The sequence below is a fragment of the Notolepis coatsorum genome (assembly GCF_963971535.1).
Source record: "Notolepis coatsorum genome assembly, chromosome: 4".
NCBI lineage: Eukaryota > Metazoa > Chordata > Actinopteri > Aulopiformes > Paralepididae > Notolepis > Notolepis coatsorum.
In genome coordinates, this window is record NC_140168.1 from 134,494,825 (window position 1) to 134,508,247 (window position 13,423).

Genomic DNA, 13,423 nt, shown 5'->3' on the forward strand with positions numbered 1-13,423 from the left:
TGTGATGCTAACTTTCTGTTCTTTGTTCAGACATGGCTAACTTCTGTGATGCTAACTTCCTGTTCTTTGTTCAGACCTAGCTAACTTCTGTGATGCTAACTTCCTGTTCTTTGTTCAGACCTAGCTCACTTCTGTGATGCTAACTTCCTGTTCTTTGTTCAGACCTAGCTAACTTCTGTGATGCTAACTTCCTGTTCTTTGTTCAGACCTAGCTAACTTCTGTGATGCTAACTTCCTGTTCATTGCCAGCAGAATCTAAAGAGTGGTTCTTTCAGAAGTTGGCTCCACAGATTTCATGGTATTCTCATGAAGTATTTGTTATGACTCAGTGTCATGACTCAGTCAGAACATAAAGAGCGGTTCTTTCAGAAGTTGACTCCACAGAATTCATGGTATTCTCATGAAGTATTTGTTATGACTCAGTGCCCCCACAGCTCAAATCGCCTGTCCACGGCAACTCTTGTTCTGTGTAAAAGTTACTTTTCTTCACGATATGAGGGAGCATGCTGGCGTTCCATAACTGCATCTAAGATATTATTATTATCTAAAACGCATTTCCTCCTTAAAGTGATTGAGTTTTTCACATCTCCTCAGCGACTCAATGAAGAGAGTAAACCACCTCTGATCTAAACACACACAGACAGTTTCCTCATTTTACTTTTCTGTCAAGCCAACTGAATAATCCATTGTGATTGCCGGCCCGGAAAACGCGTGGATTATGTATTTACAGTACCCAACGCTGAATCAATAAACGCGATCGATATTTGGAATGGCGATCAGGAATTGGAATAATCTTTTTGGATAACATCTGATCTGAGGTAAGGAATTTATTTTACCAGTCTTAGGATAATCAGCTGTTTTCACAGAGATATCAGCGTTTACCCTATGTGTGTGTGTGTGTGTGGCTGTGATCGCTGATCAGGAAATGAGAGAATCTATATTTCAGCCTGCTTCTATAGCATGCATAAGTATACATACTATCGATAATCTAGCGTTTATTTGAAAACTATTCATAAATAGGCTGAAAAATTACAACGTTTTTGTGTATGCCAGAATATTCAAGTAAATGCCGATTATCACGGAATCTTTATATTTTCCTTGAAAACGAGGGCTTTTCAAAATGCTATAAAACGGAAATGAAGCGATTATTAAAAAAAAAAAAAAAATCTGTTTCGACAATGTTGACTGCAAACAAGTCATTGATAAGCGATGGTCAGATTAGACACATAGCCATAATTTAAAACAGAGATTATGCGTTCACAACGCTATCATTGAAGTGGCTGGTGGCATTCAACCACGTTTTGCCATGTTAACCAGTGGCACTGGAAGTGTTAATTAACAAAGTAAAAAAATATATATATATATTATTATTATAATTTTTTTAAGAATCGAAATGAAGAATCGCAAATATGTTACTTCCGGTTCCAGAACCCGAAGTTAGGAACCGGTTCCTATTTGAACCGGTTCTCGGTGCCCAACCCTACTGACGGCCATCACTGATATATTATGTTTGGTCAGTAACATGGGTCTCTGTGGATAACTCGACAAACTAGTTTTATGCAAATAATGTGCTTGAAACAAGTAAAATAATCTACCAGCTAATTTGGCTTGGAAAGATTTCTTGAAATAAGTCAAAGAAAATATCTAGGGTTTTCTCTCCTGATTGGCTAAAGTGGGAACAGTATACCAGACAATGTATTTCCTGTTTACTGCAGAGTGGAGGGACTGGGAGACTCATGTTACTGACCAGACACTCTATATCAGTGATGGCTGTTTACTGCAGAGTGGAGGGACTGAGAGACCCATGTTACTGACCAGACACTCTATATCAGTGATGGCTGTTTACTGCAGAGCAGGAGGGACTGGGAGACCCATGTTACTGACCAGACACTATATCAGCGACAGCCGTCGGAATGTAGAGCTATTTAACACTTATTTAAAAAATACCACTTACAGCACCTTTAGCCTAACGCTAACTTTAACCACTAACTCAAAAATCTGCTTTTTCAATCTCGGAACGGTGCTTTCATCCCCAATTGGACAAGCTGTCAATCAACAGGTTTTTAGTCTGAAATGCGTCCCCAATTTTAGGTTAAGTCAGACACACACACACTGAACCATTTTATTGGGTATTCATTGTACCAATGTCTTCCAGGTCTCTGTCCGAGCTGGACAGTTTGCGTCTGACCGGAGAGGCTGGGGATAAGATCCGCCAGGTGACTGAGAGAGCCACACTGTTCCGCATCACCTCCAACGCTATGATCAACGTGAGTGTCACCCCCCACCCCCCATCTAGACCAGCCTTAAAGGACCATACCAGAGATTGTCCCTGTAGATTCTGGCAAACCACAATCAGCCACTTATCACCTCTCCATCGCTGTCGTCGTGTAGTTCTGCGTTGTGTTTATTTTCTCCGACGTCTTCTCATACTGGCTGTACATCGTGGTCATTCCCCTTTAATGCAATCCATAACCATAAGTATTCGACACTGGACAGCGTAGTACCTTTCTTGGAATCGTTGTTTATTACATAAACAAAAGCCTCAGATGTTACCCATTTCGTATTGTCCTTGAAAAGTCTTTGATGGAACACTAACTCATTATTCTATCGTCTCTTCTGCTGTTTAGTCCAATGGTGGCTGAGGTCTTGTTGTTAGCCAAAACCCTTCTCCCGTTAGCCGAAGCTGATGATGATGTGTCATCTCCCCTCCCGTGAGGGAGGGATGAAAAGTCTCTGATCCACGTCCGCTCGCGTCAGCTTCGTGTCTAGATCTAACTTACACCCGGAAGGAAACTCACATTTACAATATTCATCATCATCATTATTATCTCGGCATAGCAATGACAGGCCCCGCCCCTCTTCTTGTGGCCATGTGACGCGCTGTCATGGCAACTGCTGTTCACCCCTTCACACACATTAAAAACATCTGTTTCATTGATGTCAAACTCTCTCTCTGACCATTCTGCCTGCTGCTGTTCTTATCAGTTGTTATGTGCTGATGGCGACCTCGGCATGTCCTGGGCCCTCATTTATCAACAATTCTTAGAAAGTGTTCTATTTTCGTACTTAAGCACAGAATTTAGAATGTGTGTACGCACAGAAATATCGGGATTTATCAACCGTGCGTACACGGGTCCTACGCACACTCCGTATTGATAAATACCATTTGTTCTTACCGTCAATGCTCGTGTATGATTATCCATATATGGTAATGAAACACCCCCCATGGGATGTGAAATAATGGACTGACCCGAGCGAACTCTGAGAAACTCCACGAGCGAGATTGTTCACGGAGGCGCTGTCGAATATGATGAATTGAAAATGGGGGACCCTGATGTAAACAAGACGAAAGTCTTTCTCTGGTCTGCATCCCCTTAACAATTGTATGTATTGAGCTGTACTGTACTGTACCCATTCTGCAATCTGTTAATAAACTTTTCAATCAATCAATCAGAACCAAGAAGACAACCCGTGTTATGGGATAAATAAAAGGCTGGCAGACTTGTACACGGTGATGTCGGATATCAACGACTCCCTAAGACCATTGCTGCAATTCTGCCTGGACAGCTCAAAATACTAATAAAGACTGTTAACCACTGTTTGGCGTTGGTGTGTCATTATAACAATGCTGGAATATGAATGCCTTTATTAGTTTTGTTCGATTGGCTACCGGGTATAATATGATTTGTAGAGGCATACAATCTATTTTGTTGTCGGTATTAGGTAGCCTATATGAATTACATATAATAGCAGCCATAGCCTACATTATGCAACATTATTACATGGCGTTTTCACATTCGCCGAAATGCTTGCTTGTGATTGGTCAATAGCCCCCCGACAGCGGTCATTATTTTTCAATAATGACCGCTGTGGGACAATAATGACCGCTGTGCGCAGCTGTTCGCAATCAAGCCCACTGACACACACTGTTTCAGTGCAATTAGACACTGCCGGTGTTCTGCTGCCGGCGATGACAGGGGGCGGAGCGACGAGCGGAGCCAGAACGCAGCCAGAACCAGTGTTGCGAGTCGATGTAAAATGAATTAGGTATATTGTTAGTAAGTTAGCCATGTAATAAGCGGGATAATGTATAGCTATACTCGGTCATTGTCGCAAAATAATTGACCTTCACTGACGTTTAAAACACTAAAAAAACACACACCCGACACTTCCTGATTCTACTGCGCAGGCGCACCAACCGACCTGTGGGAGTCGCTGTCCACAACGCCCGATCCCCACCTATCAGTTTCCCACCCCCTAATACGGCCAATGTGTATTAGTATGAACGACCAGCTAAACTGAAAGCAATGTGGAGTGCTGGGCTCGAACAGGCGAGCCCAGCGTCTCTGCATTCGTGGCGAGCGCCTTGCCCACTACGCCACGTAGCCGCCCATCATATCATATTCCTATATGTCTCCCAGGAATCATGGGGCTCTGGGGAATAAAGGTTGGGAACCCCTGTATAGCCCATATCCTTTATAATGTTATAGGCTATTTTATTTACAGTTTACTCTATTAGCCTACCCAGCATGTAATACGTTCTTTGTTAGAACTCAACTCGTTATTATTTTGCGCATAGATTGCAGAAGTGCGGGAACGTTTTGATTTATGTTTGGAAGGCTTTGACATTGTGGGACGGGGTGGGTGGAGTTTCGAAGTTATGCAAGCAGAATACAAGTCATATCACCCACACGATATATGCTACCTGTATCCAGAGCATGTATGCTTTTCATTAATTTAAGACACATTTATTGCAAGGGTTTTGTAATACACACAAACTCAACAAATAACCTCTGTTCTCGTTGCAATGCGTTTTTAATTCTTTCTTATACAGTAGGAAGGGGGAAGAACACTATATTGTTCGTGTGACTTGTATTCTGCTTACACCTTCGGGGTTCCACTTGTTTCGTTTGGCAGTGGCAAAGCCTTTTGAATGTGGTCGGGGCGTTCCCGTGTTTCTGCGGTCTGTGCGCAAAATAATAACGAGTTGAGTTAAGAGGAGCGCAGTCAGTACACCCCGTATATTCCGATAACGCTATATATAAACCATGCTGCATTCATTCAGAAGGAAAGACCTATTATTCCAAATGCTATTTATAGGGTTTTGACCATAATTACACTACTGTTGCTATTTTACAATTAACTATAATGGATTACGGGGGTCACACATATCTGTGCGTACGCAACGTTGATAAATGAGGGCCCTGGGCTCTATCTTAGTCTGCTGCTAAATACATTGCCTCTCTCTCCGACAGCCTCCACCACCATGCACATCTACCTCTCTGACCTGGCCCCTTTAGATGCTGTCATCTCCCCCAATATATACATTATATACATTGAAAAAACCTCGACATCCTTCACCGTCTTTAAAGGTGCTGTACGTGGTATTATCTTTGTTCAAATAAGTGTTGAATAGCTCTATATTCCGATAATATATCTACTGATATAGTGTTTGGTCAGTAACATGGGTCTCCCAGTCCCAAGAATACCACTTACAGTACCTGAGAGGAAGACAGTCAGGGGTTATTCTTTTTCACAATCTAATATTAACCCCTCGCTCCCCACTGAAACCGCTCTTGATTTAACCTCTCGCTCCCCACCGAAACCTCTCTTGATTTAACCCCTCGCTCCCCACTGAAACCTCTCTTTATTTAACCCCTCGCTCCCCACTGAAACCTCTCTTTTTTTGTATCCACTTTTTCTCCTTATTTTTCTATTTTTCTCCCATCACAATTTCGCCTTGCCAATTCTCCCTTCAATTCTCCCCTCCCCTGTCTCGAACGTTGCTAGACTATGCCTCCCACTGGTCGGCTCCAGTGAGGACGAAGCCTTGCATCACGTGTCCCCTCCGGTACACGAGGAGGCAGCCGTCGCATCTTTTCACCTGTACAGCGCGATCTCTCAGTGGCGAGGAGTAACGCGTGGGAGGCTCACGCTGCCCCCGTTACTTCCTGTACAGGCGCACCAACCGACCTGTAGGAGTCGCTGTCCACAACGTCCAATCCCCACCCACCAGCTTTCCCACCCCTAAAACACTGCCAATTGTATTAGTATGAACGACCAGCCAAGCTGGTAGCAACGCAGAGAGCTGGGCTCGAACCCAGCATCTCCTGCGTTAGTGGCAAGCGCCTTGCCCACTGCGCCACTTAGCCGCCCCCACTGAAACCTCTCTTGATTTAACCCCTCGCTCCCCACTGAAACCTCTCCTGATTTAACCCCTCGCTCCCCACTGAAACCTCTCTTGATTTAACCCCTCGCGCCCCACTGAACCTCTCTTGATTTAACCCCTCGCTCCCCACTGAAACCTCTTGATTTAGCCCCTCACGCCCCACTGAAACCTCTTGATTTAACCCCTCGCGCCTCACTGAAACCTCTCTTGATTTAGCCCCTCGCTCCCCACTGAAACCTCTTGATTTAACCCCTCGCTCCCCATTCAAACCTCTCTTGATTTAACCCCTCGCTCCCCACTGAAACCTCTCTTGATTTAACCTCTTGCTCCCCACTGAAACCTCTCTTGATTTAACCCCTCGCACCCCACTGAAACCTCTCTTGATTTAACCCCTCGCTCCCCACTGAAACCTCTCTTGATTTAACCCCTCGCTCCCCACTGAAACCTCTCTTGATTTAACCCCTCGCTCCCCACTGAAACCTCTCTTGATTTAACCCCTCGTGCCCCACTGAAACCTCTCTTGATTTAACCCCTCGCTCCCCACTGAAAGTCTCTTGATTTAACCCCTCGCTCCCCACTGAAACCTCGTACTTTAACCCCTCGCTCTCCACTGAAACCTGTCTTGATTTAACCCCTTGCTCCCCACTGAAACCTCTCTTGATTTAACCCCTCACTCGTCTCTTGATTTAACCCCTCGCGCCCCACTGAAACCTCTCTTGATTTAACCCCTCGCTCCCCACTGAAACCTCTCTTGATTTAACCCCTTGCTCGTCTCTTGATTTAACCCCTCGTGCCCCACTGAAACCTCTCTTGATTTAACCCCTCGCGCCCCACTGAAACCTCTCTTGATTTAACCCCTTGCTCCCCACTGAAACCTCTCTTGATTTAACCCCTCGCTAGAGCTGCCGCGGTATTGATATTTTCCTTACCGCACAAATTTGCGAAATATTTCCTACCGCCGCGGTTATTACCGCACAGTGCGCACACAAAAAAAAAACTCTGTTTGTCTCCATGTGGGGATGCAGGCGGGGCCGCTTGTGTACACTGAAAGCTCCGTGGGCATGTCCGAGGGCTTGCAGCAAGCCAGAGTTTAACACAGTTTCAATCAATCAATAACAACATTAACCAGACTCTCGTTGTGTCTATTGTGCTAAAGCTAACGTTACCTCATTGTGTCTATTCTACCAAGCGACCCGGGTTTAACGTTACCTCTCGTGTATATCTGCTGACGTTAGTATTAGGCTAATAACAACAAACTTAACACATCAGCGATCTTGTTGTGACACTAAACTTTCCGCTCTGTGGTAAATTGGGTTGATGTCGGTTTTGTTTCATCAATAAATGAGGCCGAATACACAGTGAATCCATCTTTTCTGTTTATTACACTTGGTGCTGTCGCAAACAAATCCTGAATGAAATACATCCTTAGCGAGGCAGTAAAGATGGCGGCTTTCTGTTTTTGTTCAGAGACTCCAATGTGTGACGCGTCTCTCTTCTGACCAATCAGTGGTCTGCAATGTTTCACATGACTTTTCTGGTACCACTTCTACCCAATAGGGTCGCTTGGAACCGAGTAGGGTATATCTGCAGAGCCGCAAGTCCAACGTCTGGGCGGTACTTTATTATTATTAAAAAAATCAGCGGTGATGCGGTATTCAGCCCAACTCTGCGGTGGGCGTGATGCAACAGCGATACCGCGGTAATGCGGTTATCGCGGCAGCTCTACCCCTCGCTCACCACTGAAACCTCTTGCTTTAACCCCTCGCTCCCCACTGAAACCTCTCTTGATTTAACCCCTCGATCCCCACTGAAACCTCTCTTGATTTTAACCCCTCGCTCGTCTCTTGATTTAACCCCTCACGCCCCACTGAAACCTCTCTTGATTTAACCCCTCGCTCGTCTCTTGATTTAACCCCTCGCGCCCCACTGAAACCTCTCTTGATTTAACCCCTCGCTCCCCACAAGTCTCTTGATTTAACCCCTCGCTCCCCACTGAAACGTCTCTTGATTTAACCCCTCGCTCCCCACTGAAACCTCTCTTGATTTAACCCCTCGCTCGTCTCTTGATTTAACTCCTCGCGCTCCACTGAAACCTCTCTTGATTTAACCCCTCGCTCCCCACTGAAACCTCTCTTGATTTAACCCCTCGCTCCCCACTGAAACCTCTCTTGATTTAACCCCTCGCTCCCCACTCAAACCTCTCTTGATTTAACCCCTTGCGCCCCACTGAAACCTCTCTTGATTTAACCCCTCACGCCCCACTGAAACCTCTCTTGATTTAACCCCTCGCGCCCCACTGAAACCTCTCTTGATTTAACCCCTCGCTCCCCCAGGCCTGCAGAGACTTCCTGGCTCTGGCTCAGGCCCACAGCAAGCGCTGGCAGAAGGCCCTGCAGGCGGAGCGGGAGCAGCGTGTGCGGCTGGAGGAGACTCTGGAGCAGCTGGCCAAGCAGCACAACAACCTGGAGAGAGCCTTCAGAGGGGCTGCCCAGGCCAACACCGACCAGGAGCACAAGGGTGAGCGGTGCCGCCGGGCCCAGGACGCTTTATTAACCCTTTCACTGCCGCACTACAGAAGGTTAACCCTTTCACTGCGACAATACACAGAAGGTTAAGTTAACCTTCTGTAGTGTGGCAGTGAAATGTATTTGTCAGTAGGGCTGGGCAATTCATCGAAAAAATATCGCGATCTCGATTCATAGACCCATGCAATCTCATTTCTAAATTATGACGATTTTTTTTGTATATAAAAAAAAGAAAATTATAATTATTATAATTTTATTTTTACTGTACTTTTTTAAATGATGATGATTCTGACTTGAGTTATTTTGTAGGTTACAAGAGACTTTTAAGTTTAAGTCAAGCACACTTTCATATGTTATGTTTAAGTTTAAGTCAAGCACTTTCATATATGTTATGTTTAAGTCAAGCACTTTGATATGTTATGTTGTCTGTTTAAGAAAGAGTGCAATAAATGATTTTATTGAAAAAATAAGAATCGTGTGAGAGAATCGTGATCTCAATTCTTAGAGAGAAAAATCGTGATTCACATTTTAGCAAGGATCGCCCAGCCCTAATCCGGAGTTATATTTAATCAGGGTGTCCGCGGATCCTTAAAAAGTCTTACATTTGTTTATCAATAATTAAGGCCTTAGTTTGTCTTAAAATGTCTTAAATCCATCTTTCAGGTCTTAAAAATGCCATCGAAAGGAAAGATAAAATGCCATGTCATCTTATGTTTTATTTATGTATTTATTTAATTTATTAACGGGAGATAAAGTCGGGACTTTTTATTGACCGTGTTGTAGCATCACGCAGACCGGAATGGGGCGGAACCAACACAGGTCCTTATGTTGGCCGGGAACTATTTCAGCAACGGAGTCTAGCTAACGTTAGCAAGGCGAAGCGGAAGCTCTAACACTAACGTTATGTTTAGTTTAGTTTAGCATTTGCACTCGTTAATATGGGAAAGTGCCAATTTAACGAGAACTGGCTCGACAATCCACTGTTTGCGCCATCTGTTAAACAAAGTTTTCATTCATTCATTCAACCAAACCACAAAAACAAAACAACTGGATGAATGAATGAAAAACTTTATTTAACAGATTGCAGAATGGGTACAAAGTACGGCTCAATACACACAATTGTTAAGGGGATGCAGACCAGAGAAAGACGTTTGTCTTGTTTACATCAGGGTCCCCCATTTTCAATTCATAGTGACATTTATGACATACACAACATACATGACATCATGACATTTATGGCATAGGGACATACATGACATACAGGTATATAGTACTGTGACATACGATATGCAAATATACAGTACTGTTACCCAGAGATCCTAACAGAAAATATATCCATATGACAAAGAGGAGACTGTACAATAGGAGGGGGGGGGGTTTGGACATTTACAGTGCCCAGTTTCTAATTGCAGCCTCCCGTAGGTGCTCTTTAAGAGCGGTTTTGAATGTGGGCAGGGGTAAAGTGGGTTTTAGGAGTGAGGTTAAGCAGTAGTCTGACCAGTTTGTTTTGTGATGTTTGTAATCTTGTTTTTAGTGCCTTTGAGGTGCTTTGGTACCATGAGGTGCAGGTATAGTAGTCGTAGTACCCTTGAAGGAGTGCTCCTGTTAGAGTCTTCAGGGTATTCCAGAGAGGAGATCCGGCACAAGAATCTTGTTTGTTGGTTGACTTTTTTGATACCCTGGGGAGAGTGGTAATAGTTATGTGTTCTGACAGGTATCAATCCTATGGTAATAGTCATATGTTCTGACAGGTATCAGTCCTATGGTAATAGTTATGTGTTCTGACAGGTATAAGTCCTATGGTAGTATGTGTTCTGACGGAAATGTGGCTGAACACTTGCTGCTTGGCCCCTGGTATATTTTGTATAGCTATATTTGCTATTTATGTTTGGCACCCCTTTGTTGAAATTCATCCAATCCAGTTACTCCTTTAACACAGAGCCGGCCGTGTTTTCCTTTTTACCCCCTTGAATGCCCATCAACCACTTCAATGTTAGCGTTAATATCGCCTAATCTATGTTTTAAATTATGGCTATGTCTCTAATCTGCCCGTCGCTTATCAATGACTCATTTTCCAGTCAACATTGTCGAAGCGGATTGTTTTTTTATCGGTTCATTTCCGTTTTATAGCATTTTGAAAAGCCCTCGTTTTCACGGAAAATAAAAAGATTCCGTGATAAACGCCCTGTACTGGAATATTCTAGAACGTTGTCATTTTCCAGCCTATTTATGAATCGTTTTCAAATAAACGCTAGATTATCGATAGTATATGTGTACGTATGCACGCTGGTGCCGCGAGCTGAAAATCGATTCTCTTAGTTCCTGATCGCTTGCACAGCCAAACAGCCATATCACACATAGGGGAAAAGCTTATATCTCTGTGAAAACGGGTCTGATTATCCTAAGACTGGTAAAATAGATTCCTTACCTGAGATCAGATGGTATCCAAAAAGATTATTCCAATTCCTGATCGCCATTCCAAAAATCGATCCTTTTATTGATCCAATGCTACGTACTGTAAAGACATATTACACTCTGTTCTGATGGTCCACAATGACTCCGAGCGGCTCGGGGTACATGCGTGAGAAGTAAAATGTGGATTCCGGAGTTTTTTTTTCTCATCCATTTTCATTGAGTCCATTCCAAAAGGGTGCATTACCATCTGGGAGACGATAGGGGGCGCTTTTTTCACATATAAGCGCCTGGTGGGGCTGGTTTCCCAACGGTAGACTCGGTTGATGAAATATGAATTCAGATCGCTAATAAAAAGAATGTCACGCTAATTATCGTGCTGGGCATTCAGGGGGCGGGCTGCTAACACGTGTTATGTCGTGGCTGGCATTCAAAGTGTTAAGTTCAAGATTTTTAAGTTTCCAAGTTATGTTTTAATAACATCTTTGGACCAATGTGTCCCTAAACTTAAACTAATTGGTGTCGTTGAATGATTTTGTTATTGTGAAATTGGTATTACATTTTATTCTGAGTGGCATTAAAAAGTCTTAAAAAGCCTTAAATCTGACTGGGCTAAACCTGCAGATACCCTGTTAATATATGTTAATATTGATTATTGTTTATATTTGAAAGCAAGGTTGGAAGAGTGTTTGTTTATTATAGTCAGAGATACTATTATTTACATTAGTCTCCACATTAGTAGAAATACAAGTCCCAGAATGCCTTGCACCTAGTAACCTAGTAACCAGCTGTGTCCAGTCATAGTGATTGAAGTTGCCCGACTGAAGAGAGCATATGTAAAGTAGAGAAATGTAATGTAACGTGCACCGGAAGACTTCTATATAAAGGACACTTGTATTAATTTATAACCCGACATTTGGACAATCCATTATTTGGAAAGTAGTTATTCTACAACATCTGACTCACCATCGGGCCACTTCCCTTTTCAGGTTCTGCAGGGTCGGGGGGGCCGGGGGGGTTGACGGGGGGGCCAGGGGGGTCGACGGGGGGGCCAGGGAAGGGCGAGGCGAGTGACGACGAGGACGACAACGAGTTCTTCGACGCCGTGGAAGAGGCCCCCGAGTTCATCACCGTGCCGGCAGACCCTCGGTTCCACAAGTCAGTTGACCCGCCGTGAAACGTGACTAGCATGAATATTAGGGATGTCTGATATTATCGGCCGATATTGGCATTAAAATGTGATATCGGAAATTATCGGTTTTCAAAAAAACGATAAATTAATTTAACCTTTATTTACCCAGGCAAGTAAGAACAAATTCTGATTTTTTTTTAATGTCAAAAGTATGCATAATGTTGTGTTAATTCCACGACAAGAGATATGTAATGTTAATTACCTGAAATTATTAAGTTTTTTGGGGGGGAAAACCCTGCATATATCGTTATCGGTTGATATCGGTTGATGTAGGAGCCAAAGCTATATATTTAGGTTATTGTATTATATGAATGTTTATATGTTTAGTTTTTTTTTTTTTTTTTTTTTACTTTTTCTCCCATCCCAATTTCGTATCGTCCAATTCTACCCTCCCCTGTCTCGAACGTTGTTAGGCCATGCCTCCCACAAGGCTAAGGGAAGGCTAAGAGAATTATTAAGGACTCGAGCCACCCGAACAACTGCCTCTTTGAACTGCTGCGGTCAGGCAAGCGATACCGGAGTCTTAAGGCGAGCACAGAAAGACTCAGAAGAAGCTTCTATCCCCAGGCCATCAGGCTGCTAAACGAACAATAATCACTATGCAACAACCATCAAATGCACACAGCACACACACCCACACGCACACACTCACTCAAACAAACAACACACTGCAGCACCCACTCTCCACACTTTAGATCACACAAACACACTTACACTTTATATTTATTGATAAAGGATTTGCACTACAACTCGTACACCTACTGTGAATTGTACCTAAATTGCACCTCGTCCCATTTCTCCATTTCTGCCTTGCACTATATAGTATTGTATATTAGTACACTGCACAGTATTGTATATTGTATGGTAACTACGTCTATTCTGCATCGAACATTGTACATATGTCTAAACTGAACACTGTGACCTCATTTCTTTTTTACTTCTAATTTTACTATGTTATTTTATTTCATACTTATCTTGTCTTGCACAGTCTCTGGAGCGCAACAGTAAGAAGCATTTTGTATAAAAGTATTCTGTACTTCTGTATGACAACTATTAAAGAAACTTGAACTTGAAACTTGAAACAAGCCGGCTGCAATGTGGACTAAGCCTTACATCACGTGTCCC

At 43.4% G+C, this 13,423-nt stretch overlaps 1 protein-coding gene across 1 annotated transcript in view; it reads left to right on the plus strand.

Annotated features, from left to right (window-relative positions):
• Window positions 1-13,423, plus strand: part of LOC311227029 (oxysterol-binding protein 1-like) — a 117,602-nt gene that overhangs the window by 33,995 nt on the left and 70,184 nt on the right. Inside the window, exons 5-7 of the mRNA XM_084312536.1 lie at window positions 2,156-2,267; window positions 8,503-8,686; window positions 12,141-12,264. Of these exons, the coding sequence (XP_084168662.1) occupies window positions 2,156-2,267; window positions 8,503-8,686; window positions 12,141-12,264 (420 nt within the window). The remainder of the gene's footprint in view (window positions 1-2,155; window positions 2,268-8,502; window positions 8,687-12,140; window positions 12,265-13,423) is intronic.